This window comes from Marmota monax, unplaced genomic scaffold (genome assembly GCF_021218885.2).
Source record: "Marmota monax isolate L192 unplaced genomic scaffold, Marmota_monax_Labrador192_F-V1.1 WCK01_AAM20220418_F8-fsc00127, whole genome shotgun sequence".
In the NCBI taxonomy this organism is placed as follows: Eukaryota; Metazoa; Chordata; class Mammalia; order Rodentia; family Sciuridae; genus Marmota; species Marmota monax.
This window is the reverse complement of record NW_026692894.1, coordinates 2,877,968-2,895,147: the sequence shown is the minus strand read 5'-3', so window position 1 is coordinate 2,895,147 and position 17,180 is coordinate 2,877,968. Positions and strand designations below refer to the sequence as shown.

The window sequence follows — 17,180 nt, the reverse complement described above, 5'->3', positions numbered from 1 at the left end:
TGTTGTGATGAGAAAAAGAAAAAAAAAGTGTGTCACATTAGATTGGATAGAGAGAAAGGATGGGAGAGGAGGGGAGGAGTAGGGGGGATAGGAAGGGCAGCAGAATAGAATAGACAATATGATTGATGTATGTACATTCCATGTATGTATTATATGTCAAAATACATTCTGCTGTTATGTATGACTAAAAAATAAAAATAAATCGTATGGTTAAAAAAAATGTAAAGTGTGAAAAATAAAGTTGCAGTGGCAGAGCAGCATCAGGTGGAGCTCTGTCACATTTCCTCCCTGTCAATCTCTATATCCCATTTTTATGGACAAATGGGAGATGACATCTCTAAGCTGATTCCTGCTGAAAGAGGGCGAAGCTTGGGGAAATTCAGCATTGAGCATTCAGCATCAGAGGAGCCCAGGGGTCCACAGTGGCAGATGGCAGGTGACTAGACAAGGCATACCTAGGGCAGGGATCACGCTAAGACAACAATAAACAAGACGCCATGCTGTTCTTGTTACTGGAGCTCTGTGGTATTATTTGAGACCCAGTATTGTGATGCCCACAGCATCACTCTCCTTGCTCAGGATGACTTTGGCTGTTCTGGGTCATTTATTCTTCCAAATGAATTTTAGAACTGTTTTCCTCTAGTTCTGTGAAGAATGTCATTGGTATTTTGATGGGGATTTATCGACTCTGTATAGTGCTTTTGGTAGCATGGCCATTTTGACAATATGAATTCTGCCTATCCAAGGCTATGGGAGGTCTTTGCTTTTCTAAGGTCTTCTTCAGTTTCTTTCTTCAGGGTTCTAGAGTTTCTGTTATCTTTTACCTCCTTGTTAGATCTATTCCCAAGGTGTTTTTTTTTTTTTTTTTTTGTGGTCACTGTGAATGGGATAGGTTTCCTGATTTCCTTCTCAGCAGATTCATTGTTGGCATACAGGAAGGTGATCGATCTATCCAGAAGAAACCGTGAGGATATAGAAAACTTAAACAGCCAAAATCCAGCAATGAGTTTGAAGCAGTGATGAAAAGTCTTCCAACAAAGAAAAGCCCAGGACCACACAAATGCTTGGCTGAATTCTACCAGACCTTTAAAGAAGAACTAATGCCAACCCTCTTCAAATTATTCCATGAAATAAAAAGGGAGAGAACACTGTCAAATTCATCCTATGAAGCCAGTCTCACCATGATACCAAATCCAAAGATATATTAAGAAAGAAAACGTCAGACCCACGTCCCTGATGAATGTAGATGCAAAAATTCTTAATGAAATATTGGCAAACTGTATTTAAAAACAGATTCAAAAGATAGTACACCATGATCAAGTGGGTTTCATCTGAGGGATGCAAGGTTGGTTCAACATTTTCATATCAATAAATGAAATTCACCACATAAATATTCCACCATCTATTTATATTAAAAATATAACTAGAATAGAAGGAACTTACTTCAACGTTTTAAAGACTATATATGACAAACCCAAGACCAATGTCATACTGAAGGAAGAAAAACTGAAAACATTTCCTCTAAAATCAGGGACAAGACAAGGATGTCTGGTCACCACTCCTATTTAACATAGTTCTTGAAACTCTTGCCAGAGCAATCAGGTAAGAGAAGGAAATTAAAGGGACATGAAAAGGAAAAGAGGTCAAATTATCTTTGTTTGCTGATTATATGATTCTATATTTAGATGACTTCTAGAGCTGATAAACAAATTCAGCAAAGTAGCAGGATACAAGACCAACATACATAAATCATTCACTCCTATACTGCAGTAAGGTGCTTCTTTGAGAATGTGGAAATTAAGGAATTAGTGTCACCCAAGAGGGTGCCAGATATCCATCATTGTGCCTGGACTACCCATTCTTTTTTTGAAAAAAGAGAAACCTCTTGTCACACACTTTTTTGCCTCGGTGGGCGTGGGCCTCTTTCTGGCATACGATACCATTTTTCCTCTCTGGCCATAGTGCCTGGACTAGGGGGTGGTTTCTGACCCAAGACAGAACATTCTTAAGCCTGCCAGTAGCTCCTATCCTGAAGGACTAGAAAACATCAATTGGGTCAGTCGGTTTCTCTTTTTTATACTTTAGAGTTAAAAGAACAAGTAAATAATTAGCTTATTTGCCTTGGGGACTGAAAGATAAAGGATACTTTCAGGTACAGTTGGGGCCAAGGGAGACCAGTCATGAGAAGGCAGCAGCTATGGTCAGCAGGACTGGCAGGTTGTGAGGGCAGACAAACACGGGTAGTGAAAGGCTCCGAGGGGGCATGAAGACACACGCTCTGGGGCAGCATGGTTCCTGATGACTCCCAGGTCCTAGTTCTGGCTCCCACTCAGTTTGAAGGGGCTAGCTCTTAATATAGTGTCCTGATGAGATTTTCATCATCACTACACAGGATCCTAAATCTAAGCTCAACTGGGTTTCTATTTCTGAAAATCAAGGGCCAAACTAAAAATTATTGTTTTTGTGATACAAAACACTGTGCAATGTGACTTGGGGGTTCATCATTCAGAGGTGGTGTCATGGGAGAAGACACATCTCCAAAGAAGGGTCCCAGGAGTTCTCAGAGAAGACTTGACTCAGCACCAGAGGGGTATTGGAAAAGAATTTCAGCATGTGCCAGTTGATGGCATAGACAGAGCTTTATTTAGGAAAGTAGATACATATTCAGGGAGAATGGGACTAAAGCAAGGAATATATTTTCAAAGAAGACTGCGGGCCATCTCCAGAGGGAGAGACAGCAACCCGTTGGTGTAGGGTGTTAGTATTTATAGAGGGCTGGTGCCAGGGCAGAGTTGTGTAATTTTGCTCCAGTTTTTCTTACGTTTGAATACTGCTCTCATTTTACAAGAGCATGGGTCAAGGGCATGGGTCAAGGGCATGTCACTCAGGAGATGATATTGATTTTGAGAGCTTTGTGTATCTTAGTGGTTCATGGGCATTTCCTGTGAGACTCAGTATATCTATTCCTTTATCCAAAAATCCCTATCTCAGTAGGGATGGGATATAATTATATTTTAGTAAGAAAACATATCCACATATTTTATCTTATCTGGAGATATATAGAAGGTGACTGGTCAGTCTGGATAGTAGATGAGGCAGGTTGTAATGGTGAATGCACACAGTCCATAGAGGACAGGGGCTGACCAAGGACTAGAACTCACATAGGCATACTGGTTCCTGTGGGCAATGGACATCCTGTGAGTCTTCACCATTACGAAAACCTCTCTCTCAATACTGCCTACTTGTCTTTGTTTTGATTATCTTTGTGGTTGGAGATGTCCATTTATCAGTCTTTCAATAACTAATCTAGTTTGTTCCTTGGGAGGAAGGTGCCCGAGTTGGAGGTGATTAAGAGTTCTTGCCTACAAAAAAATATCCACCCTGGTAAATTAATGAATTGCTTTTTAGGCTTGTAGTGTATGATTGGCACAGGTCAGTCTTCCTGAGCCCACTGCGCTGAGGCCAGGTCCTGGGCCCTGGTTTACTCACTAAGGTAAGACTACTCTGTCAGGACTCCCTGGAGGCAGCCATCCATCTTGATTTGCTGCCATTCCAACCAAATCATTGCTTCCTCCTCTGTACACCATGATTATTAGTGTTACTGCTTGTCAGTGAATGCACTCTACAGCCTCCAGCTTGTATCAAATCATGTTTTTGTTTGATTTCCAAACTATGACAGCAAAACATTCAATCAATTTCATGAGGACATCAGTCATACCGGTTATGAGCTGTCACTCAGATAACTGCATGTCTTGGAACATTCTGCAATTTCAGTGACACCGGAATTGTTACAGAAGGGATCTCAAGAAGTCATCTTTGCTCTTTTTTTCTCTAGATACCCTGAGTCATCACAGAAAGATATTTTCCTATTCTGCTTTTCAAGATTCCCAGTATCTCTATCCATTTAATTACCTTCTTGACAAAATGTTCTTTCACACAATCAAATGTATTTCAATGTAACTGAAAATTGTTTCTTCTTTCTTGAGTCTCTTGAATACTGAATTACAATTTATTGGTACTTCTGTATAACATCAAATAATAAAAGTAAGCTCTCTTGCACCTATATTTCTTTAGCAATAATTAGCTCACCTGCAATTGGCTAACAGGGAAATTACGTTATATAATTTCCATTCTCATTTGTTCATATAGGATTTTTTTTCCTAATAAGCTAAAGTTTTGCAACACCAGATAAAAGCAGCTGAGTGCAGGAAGCTGGGGAAAAGCACAGACCTGAACACCTTCCCCCCTCCCCACATTGCCTTCTGTGGTCTAGGGTAGCCATGTGTTTGCTCTTAGAAATGCTGATTACAGAGGCTGGGGTTGTGGCTCAGCGGTAAAGCGCTTGCCTAGCATGTATAAGGCACTGGGTTTGGTTCTCAGTATCACATAAAAGTAAATAAAATAAAGATCCATCGACAACTTTTAAAAAATATATATAAATGCTGATTATGCCATTCTTCCCAGCTTTGTGTGGCTGTTCATATCTCCATAATTTAGCATCCTCAACCTTCCTTATACCCTCTTCTATCATGATATTCTCATTTGGAAAAAATATTTGATGTTTTATATGGTATTTCCTTATGTATCAGGAACCTAACATGCCTACTATGTCATTATTGTTACTGAATGGTCATAGATAGAATTCTAGTTAGACATAACATGGATTTTGAGAGTTCTTCCTCCAATCTTAATTTTTCTACAATCTCTGCTCTTTTTCTTTTTCTTTTTCCACATTTTTTTATTGGTACATTATAGTTCTACAAAATGGTGGTATTTATTGTTACGTATTTGTATACATTATAGCAGAAGCACCTGCACTTAAAACAAGTTTTAAATTTTTCCTATTCATAGTCTTCTTTTTTTTTTTTTTTCTGGACAAATAAGTCTGTTACCTTTCCTAATAGGAATTATCCATTCTTTTACAGATGTCTCTTGTTCCAGGCCACCGATTTCTGTAAAATTTGTAGTGAACATGATTTTTGTATGCCCAGCATTTCTTCCTTTGAAGAAGGATGCCTCTTTCATTCCTTACTAACCCTGCTCAGTGTCTGTAATGGTGCCGATGGGCTAGGCGCTCACCAGAGGAGCGGCACACGACCTAGGCCAGTCAATCAGAATGCTCCGAGCACCCAGAGGCAGGGAGGATGTTCAGAGAGGGCCCACAACAGAAGCCAGGTAGATGGTTCCTCCCTGCAGGGACTTTGGCCAATGTTGTTGGGAAAGATCTTTTCTTAGAACTATTCTACAGACCATGTACACTGGAGCCTCCAGGGGTACCTTGCTACTTAATGGGGAGAGGATCAGACAGCTTAGTTAAGCAGAACTAAGATATGGAGAGAGAAAAGGAGAGGAGAAGGAGAGAGAACGTATTCAAAGCCAGTTTTACTCCTTAGACTTCTCAGTTACATGAGGCAATAAATTACTTTTTATGCTTATAGGCAAACATCCTGGCCTATGCAAACTGGATGCAAATTAACTGAAAATTTTTAATAAATGTAATTTAAACATCAAACTAAATACTCTAATACACAAACTGGGTTTATATTTAAAATAAATCGGTGGTGAATCACTTAATGAAGCAAAAATCTACTTGTAACATCTTAATCATCACTTTAGCTGCTTTCCTCTGAATCATCTCTATTCTGTGGAGAGCAGGAGTTACCTAGGAAACGCAATGCAGTGTGGGCCTGGAATTGCTGGGCACAGACACAGAAGGGAGAAGTTTTGGCTTGCACATTTCTTACTTTTGAGATATTATCATTATTTTTTTTTTTACTTTATAGCAATAAACTTTTATCTCCTGGTCTCTGATGACATCTATGCCTACCCTTAATCAGGCTTTCTCTAGTTTTTATTTGTGCAGGTTACGGTACTTAAGCATAAATACTTGGTTACATCTAATTTTACTAAACCTCATCTAAGTTCACTCTTTGAATTCTTTTGCATTTTCTGAAGCATTTATAAACCCATCCAGTTGGAACCATAAGGAACCTGAAGACGCACCTTTACTGCTGTTCTCCAAATGATAAAAAGTGATATCTGAAACCCATATGGACACTGAATCATACCAGAGATGCTGCATGCCCACAGGAACCTTAATGCAAACTAGAAAAACTAGGAGTTCCTTCCTCCGGGCAGGTAAGACTAGGAGCAGGTGCATATGGGACGGTGAACAAGAGCTGGCCCATCTGCTCCCACAACCTGGGCCTCCTCCTGTATCATGTCACAAAGAGTCTTAATTTTCTTGGATTACGCCTGTAGCCCTTGAACCAGGGTCTAGGTTGAGCCTCTCGCTGGGCATATTATGTACGATGATAAAGGCCAAAGATTCAGGAAAACTGAGTAATAGCTTAGGGAAAATTTAAACTTAGCAAAAAACATAAATGTTAGGTAAACTTGAACTTGTGGAGATAGCATATGGGGCTTAAAAGTTTTGGGTTTGGACAGAAGTGGATTTTAATTCTAATTTCACTGAACTCCATTTTTTGAAAATTCTGTAAAATAATGAAAATACCATTATTTCATAGATTCTAAGACTACATCTACCTTAAGATCTATTACAGAGATTTTTTTAATGTGAAAAAATAACCAAATGGGATGACTAAGCGTATTCTCATATCACAGGTATAAAGAGTGTAAAAATTATGTGTGTTAGAATCTATGACGTATGATAATACATTTTCAGGTTTGGAATATTTCCATAGACTTTACTGGTTGAGCATCCCACATCTGAAGATTCAAAATCCACCATGTGGCTCTCAAACAATTTCAGATTTCAGAGCATTTTTGATTTTGAATTTTTGGATTTGGAATGTGCAACTAGTACCCACCTTAAAGGTCATGTCTTCCCTGTGAGGATTAAATGAGATAATGTAGGTCAAGTTCTCAGCCTGCCATGGAGCAAGGGCTCCATAAATGGTGGAGGCTGCTATTGTCCTTGCTGTCCTTGTTATTTGAGGCTGGCAACAATAGAAACAAAAGGGTATACTTAGCTCAGGTCATCATAATCTAGCAAAATGAAATGGAGATTATCTTTTTTTCTAGGAAAAGATACCAGAAGCAGTAAACCTCAAGCAAAAACTGAATGCAGAACATACACAGAGCTGAAAAAGAGGAAAATAGTCCTTTTTATCCTGCTGATAAATCTTAGAAATGATTTCCTGAATCCCAAATGTATGTTGGAAACATTTAAAAGAGTATTTCAAATCGTGGGTTGGAGTCCTTCTTTGAATTAGGAAGTAAAGAAAATTGCCGGAACATTTTGCGAGTGTTTTCAAGTGTTTGTTTTTTATCTCACCTTTCACTAACAGCTCTTCTAGTACACTGCCTATGATTTTTGAATGGATTACCAAGCAGCTCACTAGTGAAAGCCTCCTGGGCGGCCTTCTGCGGTGGTCGTTTTCATTTAGAAAGGCCTGGGTGGAGGGGAGGAAGAGGTGCCAGGGGTGTCAGTCAAACTCTCTCACCCGCCTCCAAAGCACCTGGCCCTGGCCTGCTTTAGGAGTGGGCCTCACACCAACGAACAGCCTGTTCATTGTTCTTTGATGCCGAAGACAATGCAGCCAGTGGTGGGACACTGGAAAGGCGAGTGCCAGGATCCTGGTCAGTCAGAAAATGCCAGCCTGATGCCACTGCCTGTACCGCAGGTGGCTTCTTGGCCCATGGTTGGCCTCACTGCATTTTGGAACACACAGCGATGGAGGTAGAGTGTGTATGAACGCGATTACAGCATAGATGGTGTGATGAAGAGGGGCCGGATGCCCTTCTAAATGGGACAGGTAAAGACAAGGACTATGGCTCTCCTATACAAACAGAGACCCTATTATTTTTCAGGGAGAATCTAAATTGGTTATTTCTTCCATTTCTATTTCAACTTATTTCCATCTCAGGATTGATGGCAACAGTTTACCTACCTAGTTGGGCTGGCTTCTAAAAAGGAAAGGCGTAATATGGACTGATCTTGTAAAAGTGGGATATTATGTGCTCACTACTGAATAGGAAGCCTTTAGGGGTTTTTGAGAATGAAACTCAAGAGGCAATTCTAGGTCACAATATCAGAAAAAGCAAGTTGCTGTGGAGACAGTGGCCTCTGAATCTCTAAACACGTGGGTTGGCCAATCCATAGAGCACAGCACAGATTTGGTTCCCTCTCCGTGTGCCAATTACAAATGCACTGCCTGGCATTCCAAGCCCGCCTCAGGGCCCAGAGGCAGGATGTGGCCCAGTTGGGAGTGGTGCTGAGTCACCATCCCATGTCATGGTACATCTGTGCTGTGATCCTGCCTCCTGGATTCACTAAGGCACTCCTTGGGGATGGCAGACTCCACTTGACTTATTTTTTCCCTAGGAAAACTGCAATCACATCATAAATTTACTAAAAAACATTTTCCTTCAAGTTTGTCTTGGAAATTTTAAATATGTGTACCCATTTCACCCATACTCCCTTAATCTTGACCTGATGTCTCAGATACTATGATGGTGGCTACTCCTTGTGGTCAAGAACTGCAACCCACCAGGGTCTTCTTGGATCAAGAACCCAATTTGAAAGGTGGTGGCCAGGAGGTGGGCCTTAGTTTGCAATTTGCATAAGATGAAGAGGGAGTGCCATTGGTTTTACTAACACCACTGGACCAGCCAATTCTCTGTTAGCAATGGAAGCTTGAGTCTCAAAACTGGTGTGAGCTCTACTCGTTATTTTCTGAGCACAACTTGCATAGATGTAGGTCACCCTCTGACCTGCCTAACCTTGAGAATATGGCAAACTAGATCCATCAACTGGATCCATCCATCTCCTTTCCAGGCAGCCCATCTGTCACATAATGTTGACAGATGGGCCTGGATCCACTGAAATCTGCTTCCCTTTTCCTCTCTGCTTCCTCTCCTTTCCAGGCAGCCCATGCCAGCTAGAACGCCCCTATCCTGCTTTCCAGGACTGGGCTGCCCCTCCCCAGGGCCTCTGCTTTCCTGCCTGAAGCAGAGGGCACAATAGCTTAGTATCATTTTCCTTATAGGTTTGGGTCACTGACCTATTTGAGAGCTGGATAAGCTCTAGATATTATCTCCAGAAAAAACACACATATCTTGAAGCCCCAGTTTTTTACATGCAGTTTTAGGGAGTTGGGGAATCAGGTCAAGAAACAGGTTTGCAAATTTGTGTGTGTGTGTGTGTGTGTGTGTGTGTGTGCGCCAGGAATCTTCTAATAGTCTGAAGAAGATATTCTCTTTCTCTGAATAATGATTTTAGGTGAATAAAATACATAGGCTTATGGGAGAAACCAATTATAATGAAATAATTTACAAAATTTCGAAACTTTCTGATATAGAAATACCTATGTACTTTTATCTAAATGGATTAGATAGCAAGATCTAATGGTAAGTCTAGTAACTACTGCGATTTTGAAGTACCGATGAGCAGAAAAGATGTTTTACAAAGATTGCCTCATTGTGAAATGAAATTACTGTGATTTCCACTGATGGCAGGTGCTGCCATTTCTGCTGGGGTCTGCTGTCTACATTCATCACTGAAGGCAGTGCTAAATTTCAGCTTCAGGTTCGTGAAAATCCAGGGGCATGTGTCACCATCCATAATTCTGAACTTTAGGTTAACAACCCCTGAGATGCAAAGATTCTCTGTGACTTGGGGCCTGGCAGCCGCACCGTTCTGCCTTTATCACAGAGGGAAACACGGGGCTCTGTTCCCAGACTTAGATCAGCTGAGGCTATCATTCTACAGGCAAGGCAAGTCGGGGGGACACTTACAGTAGCTTCTGTCCTGCCCCTGTGGAGAGAGGAAGATGGGGTGGGGTGGGAACTGGGGGGTCAGCTGCACACAGGTAACTCCTGCTTTCCTGAGCAGAGGTGAAGGCAGAGAGATTTCCTCTGTGAAGCTGCCTCAAGTCTGGAAAATGCCTCAAGTCTGTCGAGTCTTGTAGCTTAGGATATGGGAAACCTCTTCCTCTCACTTTGAACAGGATTTGAAGCCCCCAGGCATCAAGTTTGCCACTTGCCTTAACGAAGCCTTTCCAGACATGCTCTCGTAACTGGGGGAGCCCTGCTCGGCCGCTTGTGTCCCAGGCAGACACACGGGTTTATTTTTGCTTCTCTTCCTCCCACAGCTTTATGAGTGGTGCTGAAAAATGCATACCTGGGCTCCAAATGCTAAACCTGAGGTTTGGCAGGTGTAAAGGTGTGCACAACACTTGGAAATAAGAAATAGCATCGCTATCATCATACAGTAATGACAAGTTGAGCCACTGTCAGAACAGCAGGGAAAGGCGGGGCTTTCTCATTGGTGTGCTAGAACTCAGGCCTGCATGAGGGTGAGGAGTTCAAGTTCAGATACAAGGAAGTGCGTTCCTGATGGGTGGTGCGTTCCTGATGGGTGATGGAAACTCCCCAGGAAGAGCCCCTGAAAGCAGCGTCCTTGGCAGGGTCTCTCCTAGAACTAGATGTCGTGGCTACTCAGATGGTCTGACTGTCACCATCTGTCAAAGAGGCTCGCACAATATCATCTGCTTACCAATTTTACTTCTTGCTTCATTTATACTTTCTCCCAAGGCCTTTGCTTCAGAAAACCTAGAGGGGGAAAAAGAGAAAAAATTACTTTTTATGTTCATCCTACATTATGTTTGAAAAAGAATAGATTTCTGAGACATCTGTAGACTATTATAAAACTTTATTAAAAGACATAAAGGAAAATCTAAAGAAAGTGAAATATATTAGGCTTAAAAATAGAGATAAAGTTTGTATTATTATAGATACCATGAATTTTTAGTCTTTCTAGCCTAGAATTTTCATTCTCATATTCTTTAATTTATGGTTTTGATTTTCTTTTGTTTTATGCTGCAAGGGTACCAGAATAAAGCATGCAGTAAGGTTTCTGCGCTGTGATCTATCAATCATGGTACCAAGACCTTAGAGCCAAAAAAATACATACTTAAATAGTTTTTTTCCTGATTATAAAGTAATAAATCCTAGATCAGCAAACTATAACTGTTCATGAGACAAATATAGCCTGCTGCCTGGCTCTGTAAATAAGGTTTTCTTGGAGCACAGCCACACCTACTCATTTCTATACCGTCCACGGCTGCTTTTGTGCCACCACAGCTGAGCTGAGTAGCTAGGACAGGGACCTCATGGCCTACAAAACTGAAAATAGTCACTCACTGGCCCTTTTCAGATAAAAGTTTTCTCACTCCTGCCATGTATGATTATTGAACCAGAGTTTGAAAATATAATTGAAGAAAAAAATTCAAATAGTTCCCTACACAGAGATAAGCACATTTTCATAGACATACACATCTAGGTTTTTTTTTTCCCTAGCAAGTTTCTATAAAGTGAGCTCATACTATACATAGGATTTTGTGCCCTGATTTATTTTGTTTCACTTAGCATTTTAAGTCCTTCCCTACAGCATTAGAAACTCTGATTTTTGATGAATGCATACTAGTTCACGAGATGGTTGTGCTGGTGTTGAATCAACGAGGCCTCTATATTTTCTAGCATCAATTCATGAGCTACCTACAACAAACCCAGCAGTGCGCTCAGGAAGGACCTGGCCTCTAGGAGAAGCAGGTAGTTCAGTTCTCTACACAGAGTGGACCTGATGAAATGTTGGTTGCCTTCCCTTCCTCTCCTTTCTGCCATGAAGTTAAGGAGGTAACTGAAAACCTATGAAACAAAATCCACACCACGTGGTGAGAGTAAATCGCTGTGCTCTCTTGGGTAACCACAGTGATGCCATTAGAGTCGGACTAGGAAAGGGCCTTTCCCTGAGTGGGGCCAGGAAGTAGGAGAGCTTTGTGCATAAGGTGGGATTAACCGGGGTTTTGTGGCTGCATAGGAGTTTTCAGAAAACTTTTTATTCTGAAAATTTCCAAATATACCCCAATAGAAGAGTAGGACGAGCCCTCACATACCTCGTGCAATTTTATTTCGATCATCTCTATCTCCCCATCCTCTTCCCACCCTCCCAGATCTTTCTGGATCCCACTGAATCCCAGCTCTCCTCATCACTGTCTCATCCATAAACGTGGAGCTGTGTAGGACCATGTCAGAGGCGGTGGGAGAGGCATCCCAGCAGGGAACACAGGAGCAAAGGCCCCCTGCTCTGTGCAGAGCGGGGGGGGGGGGCAGTGCAAATTACATCATCTCCATCTTTCTGAATCTATCTGCTTCAGCTGGGCTGCAGGAAGGAAGTGTCCAGGGAAGGGGACTGCATTTTCTCTTAGTGTTGGGTTTCTAGGGACCCCTCCCGGCTGCCTTACTGAGGCTGTTCAGTTCAGGCTCAGTGGAGGTTATGGAGGTCTTCTCCATAACTGTCCCCTTCCAGAGGGAAGTGCAGTCGAGTCAGAGCTGGCTCGGTCCAACACACCGGCAGCAGGAAGTGCTGCTGCTTGCTGTTCTGGGCTCTGTGGGCTCCCATGGGTCTCTGCTACTGGGAAAGGGTAATTTGTCCACGTCACAGAGTTGAGGACTGGCTTCCTACTCTGAGTTCTGCTAAGGGAGGGACTGGGACTGATCACGGCTGGGTCCATCCCCAGTACCTAGGATTTGGTGGGATCTGATCATTGCACACAGTGCTGGAGGAGCCAGTGTGAGTCTATAAAAGGGAGGACACTCGGAGCAGAAAGGGCCATCTCCACTGTGCAGTGGCCCAGGGAAGCCCTGTGGGCCTGGGGTGGAGGGGCTTTGCCACTGGAGAGCTGGGGTCTAAGGGTGGACTGTCTTCTTGGACCATTCTCCCTTCACTTTGCCAGTTGTCACCACTCCAGGCCACCCCCACCCACATGATCCTGGTCAAGACAAACTCTGAGAGGCCCAATCAGAGGGAGAGGAGGGAGAGATGAGGAGGAAGGCGGGAGGCTGAGAAAGCAGTGGGAACCCAGCATCGGGGCCACACTCTGCCCAGCCTGCCCGCGCCTCCCCACCTCCCCAGCCAGCCCAAGTCTCCAGTCATTCCCTGCTCCCTGCCACTGCTCCCGGGTGAAGTCCTGCCCACCTGGCCATTGCGGGGGGGTGGGTTCCTGACTCCTGACCTTTTAAAAGAGGCCCCAAGGATGAGCTGGTTCAGGGGGCAGAGAAGTGAGTGGCCGACTCTCCCGGGACACGGGACCCTAAGCGGAGCTCCCTGAGGAGGTGTGGCCTGTATGGGAAGGGCTTCTTTTTTTTTTTTTTAATTTTTTATTGTTGGTTGTTCAAAACATTACATAGTTCTTGATATATCATATTTCACACTTTGATTCAAGTGGGTTATGAACTCCCATTTTTACCCCGTATACAGATTGCAGAATCATATCAGTTACACATCCATTGATTTACATATTGCCATACTAGTGTCTGTTGTGTTCCGCTGCCCTTCCTATCCTCTACTATCCCCCCTCCCCTCCCCTCCCCTCCCCTCCCCTCTTCTCTCTCTACCCCCTCTACTGTCATTCATTTCTCCCCCTTGTATTATTTTTCCCTTTCCCCTCAAGAGGTGAAAGACTTATACAATGAAAACTACAGAACCCTAAAGAGAGAAATAGAAGAAGATCTTAGAAGATGGAAAAATATACCCTGTATACCTGTATAGGCAGAACTAACATCATCAAAATGGCGATATTACCAAAAGTTCTCTATAGGTTTAATGCAATGCCAATCAAAATCCCAACGACATTTCTTGTAGAAATAGAGAAAGCAATCATGAAATTCATATGGAAAAATAAAAGACCCAGAATAGAAAAAAACAACTCTAAGCAGGAAGTGTGAATCAGGCGGTATAGCGATACCAGACTTCAAACTATACTACAGAGCAATAGTAACAAAAACAGCATGGTACTGGTACCAAAACAGGCGGGTGGACCAATGGTACAGAATAGAGGACACAGAAACCAATCCACAAAACTACAACTATCTTATATTTGATAAAGGGGCTAAAAGCATGCAATGGAGGAAGGATAGCATCTTCAACAAATGGTGCCGGGAAAACTGGAAATCCATATGCAACAAAATGAAACTGAATCCCTTTCTCTCGCCATGCACAAAAGTTAATTCAAAATGGATCAAGGAGCTTGATATCAAATCAGAGACACGCCGTCTGATAGAAGAAAAAGTTGGCTACGATCTACATACTGTGGGGTCGGGCTCCAAATTCCTCAATAGGACACCCATAGCACAAAAGTTAATAACTAGAATCAACAAATGGGACTTACTCAAACAAAAAAGTTTTTTTCTCAGCAAAAGAAACAATAAGAGAGGTAAATAGGGAGCCTACATCCTGGGAACAAATCTTTACTCCTCACACTTCAGATAGAGCCCTAATATCCAGAGTATACAAAGAACTCAAAAAATTAGACAATAAGATAACAAACAACCCAATCAACAAATGGGCCAAGGACCTGGAAATGGGAAGGGCTTCTTGAGAAGGGTGGGAGAAGGCTCCATGCCTCAGCCAGGACACTGAGGAGCCTCACCTCAGGCTCCCTTACGACCAGTGCCAAAGCAGTCCTTTCAGGGTGCTGCTAGCTGCACGGTGACTCTGCGGCGGGGACAGCGTAACTGAGTGTGGTACAGTACAGAGCCGGCAGGACACTGCATTCACTGGCACAGAAAGGGGCTGGGCATGGGCAGGTCTGGGAAGGGAGATCTGGTAACGCAGTGCCCTGGCCGTTCTTCACAAGGCTGGCTTCCTGTGACATCCCCTCAGTGCTCCTGTCCTGTGCCTGGAGACATCCTGTGACACTGGGGAAGCACTGTCACTGGCTTCCCTGGTGTTGGTCCTCCTGTCCTCTCCTTCTCTCTCTAGCTCTTTTGTAGTCTTTCTTTTTTGGCAGACTTTTCCGCCTGTTCTTGAACATGGTAATCCTCAGGATTTTGTCGAAGCCCCCTTCTTGCTTTTCTGGCTCTCCGCAGGCACCCCATCCATGCCAGTGTCTTTGCTCTCCGTTGTTACCTCCCGATTTTCCATCTCAGCCCTACCTTAGTTCCTGAGCCATGCAGACCCTGTCTGTTGGGTGCCCTGCAGACGACTAAATTCACTGCATCCCAGAAGAACTGGTCTCCTCCTCTGCCCACTTCCCTGTTCCTCCTCAAACACAGCTCATGCTGGTGACCTGCATGCTTTCCTTTGCCCTGTCTCCCATGAGCCCCTTGGCTGAGTCTTGGAATCTGAGACATTCTGCATCCTCAACACCTTCCCAGAGCACTCCACTTTGCTTCTTCTTGCTTCATTTGCCTTAAAGCAGAGAGTGGTCTCTGGCTCCCAGATTTCTTCGACCACAGCTCAGTCCTCCCCCTGGATTCACCTCCCCTGCCTGCACAGTAGTCTCCATACCTGAGCTTGTGATCCTCAAGTGCAAATGCCTGGTCCTGTTCCTTCCTGCTTCAGACTCCTCGAGACATTCCCCAGGGACCTCAGGACATAGTCCACATTCCTTAACGGGGTGAAGTAGACTCTTCATCTTTGTGCTCTGGCTCCTGCTGCCTTCCCCAGCTCTTCTCTCACCACCCTGTCCCCCTCCACCTTCCAAGTGGTCTGGAATCACTTTCAGTTCCACCAAGTGTCACCCTCTCTCTCACCTTGGGGTGTTTCCCTTTGCTTGGAGCCTCTTTTTTCACCTGGCCGATTTCCACCTAACTCCTGAAAGGTCTCTTTCTCTGGATAGTTCTCCAAGATCGTATACGTCTGCAATGGGTGCTGCTCCAGGTAGTGTGCCACAAGGCCTGTTCACTTGATTTGTTTCATTTTTAATATCGAAAGCTCTCTGAGGACAGTGACCATGGCTGTTTAATTCACTCTTATTTTCCTGAAGCTTAGAACAGGGGCTCACACTCGGCAAGTGTTCCATAAATATGCGTCGACTAAAAGCAGCCAGGCTTGTGAGGAAGCACGCACACACAGGCAGAGCCCCAGATCGGGAGTCAGCAGGCTTGGATCACGTGCCTCCTGCATGTCTTAGCAGGAAGGGCTCAGATTCCTCATTTCTAAGATTAGGGGGAGATGTCTCTCAGGGCTGGGTTGATGCAGCAAGTACCCAGGTGTGTGTGTGAATTATGAGTATCCTGGGCAAGGAGAAACCCTGGGAAGAGGGGCTGAACTGTGATGTGGGGCTGTTATCTGCAAGCAGTAACCACAGACAACAGTGGGTGAATGTCAGTCTCTGAGCAAACCAAAGGATTGGAGGAGCTCCCTGCAAGTCAAATGTCAAGAACTCAACATGGCTGCCAAGCTTCTCATCTTCAGAGAGAAGGAGAAAATAGGGGAAATGGAGGTAGAATCTCATGTAACTTCTCGGACCAGTTCCTGGGAGAATCCTGATCTGCCCTTGGTGTGTGGCAGGCAAAGATAATGTCCATCACTGGGTAAGCAGCTGTGAACCCAGCTCCTGGTTCTTCCCAGGGCAGTTAGAGCCATCCTCTATTCACTGGGAACATGGGCAGTAGTTGTTGGCATTCATAAACCACTGGGTCCCCAAGAACCTCAGCAGCCTTATTCCCTTGCATCCCAGCTGAAAGGGTGTCTTTGGGCCAGCTATGCTATTGGAGGACAAGGGCTTTGGTGACATCTGTTCTAGTCTTTTTTTTTTTTTTGAGATCAATTAACTTCGTATGCTACTTTTTCATGGAGTGAAACACTCTTCCTATCAGAGGAAGACAGGGGACTGGGCCTGTATTTTCCATGTCCTGGCTCTGTGAACCTGTACGCGGCCCCTTAGCTGCCTCTGTTTATTGTGATGAAGATCCACCCTTTGCTCCTCATGCACTTTTTAAAGACACCAACGTTCCTTTTCTATTGTCAAGATGGCCGTCCTGTCGCCTGCTACTCCTGGACTCTCGAGCAGCTTGCTGCCAGTTCTGCTACTTCTGGGAAGGATCAGTTTTCCCAAGCAGGTTTTTCAGCTGCTAAGATTCCTCAAAGCCAATTTCAAATTGTCATTGTCAAACAAACCCGAGTTTTTTGAGTACCATTTTTGTGTCCAGCATGGTTTTTTAAAAAATCTGTGGGGAGGCTGAGGAGATTCTAATCTAATCTCTGCTCTCAGAGTTTATAATTCTAGTTCAGCAGACAAGGTGTAAATACAAAAAACAAGTGGGAAAACAATAAAGGTTAAAATTGAAGCTTAATAGGAGCCACCTACCTCCTATTTGCCACGGTGTTATTTCCAGATGGTGCCCAGGATTTCCCTCCACCCTCAGCCCAG

At 43.7% G+C, this 17,180-nt stretch overlaps 1 protein-coding gene across 3 annotated transcripts in view; it reads right to left on the bottom strand.

Moving 5' to 3' along the window:
• Window positions 1–17,180, bottom strand: part of Kif6 (kinesin family member 6) — a 410,513-nt gene that overhangs the window by 84,188 nt on the left and 309,145 nt on the right. For all 3 annotated transcript variants that reach the window (XM_046450779.2, XM_046450780.2, XM_058581414.1), the window contains one exon: window positions 10,520–10,575. In XM_046450779.2, coding sequence (XP_046306735.1) covers window positions 10,520–10,575 — 56 coding nt within the window. The remainder of the gene's footprint in view (window positions 1–10,519; window positions 10,576–17,180) is intronic.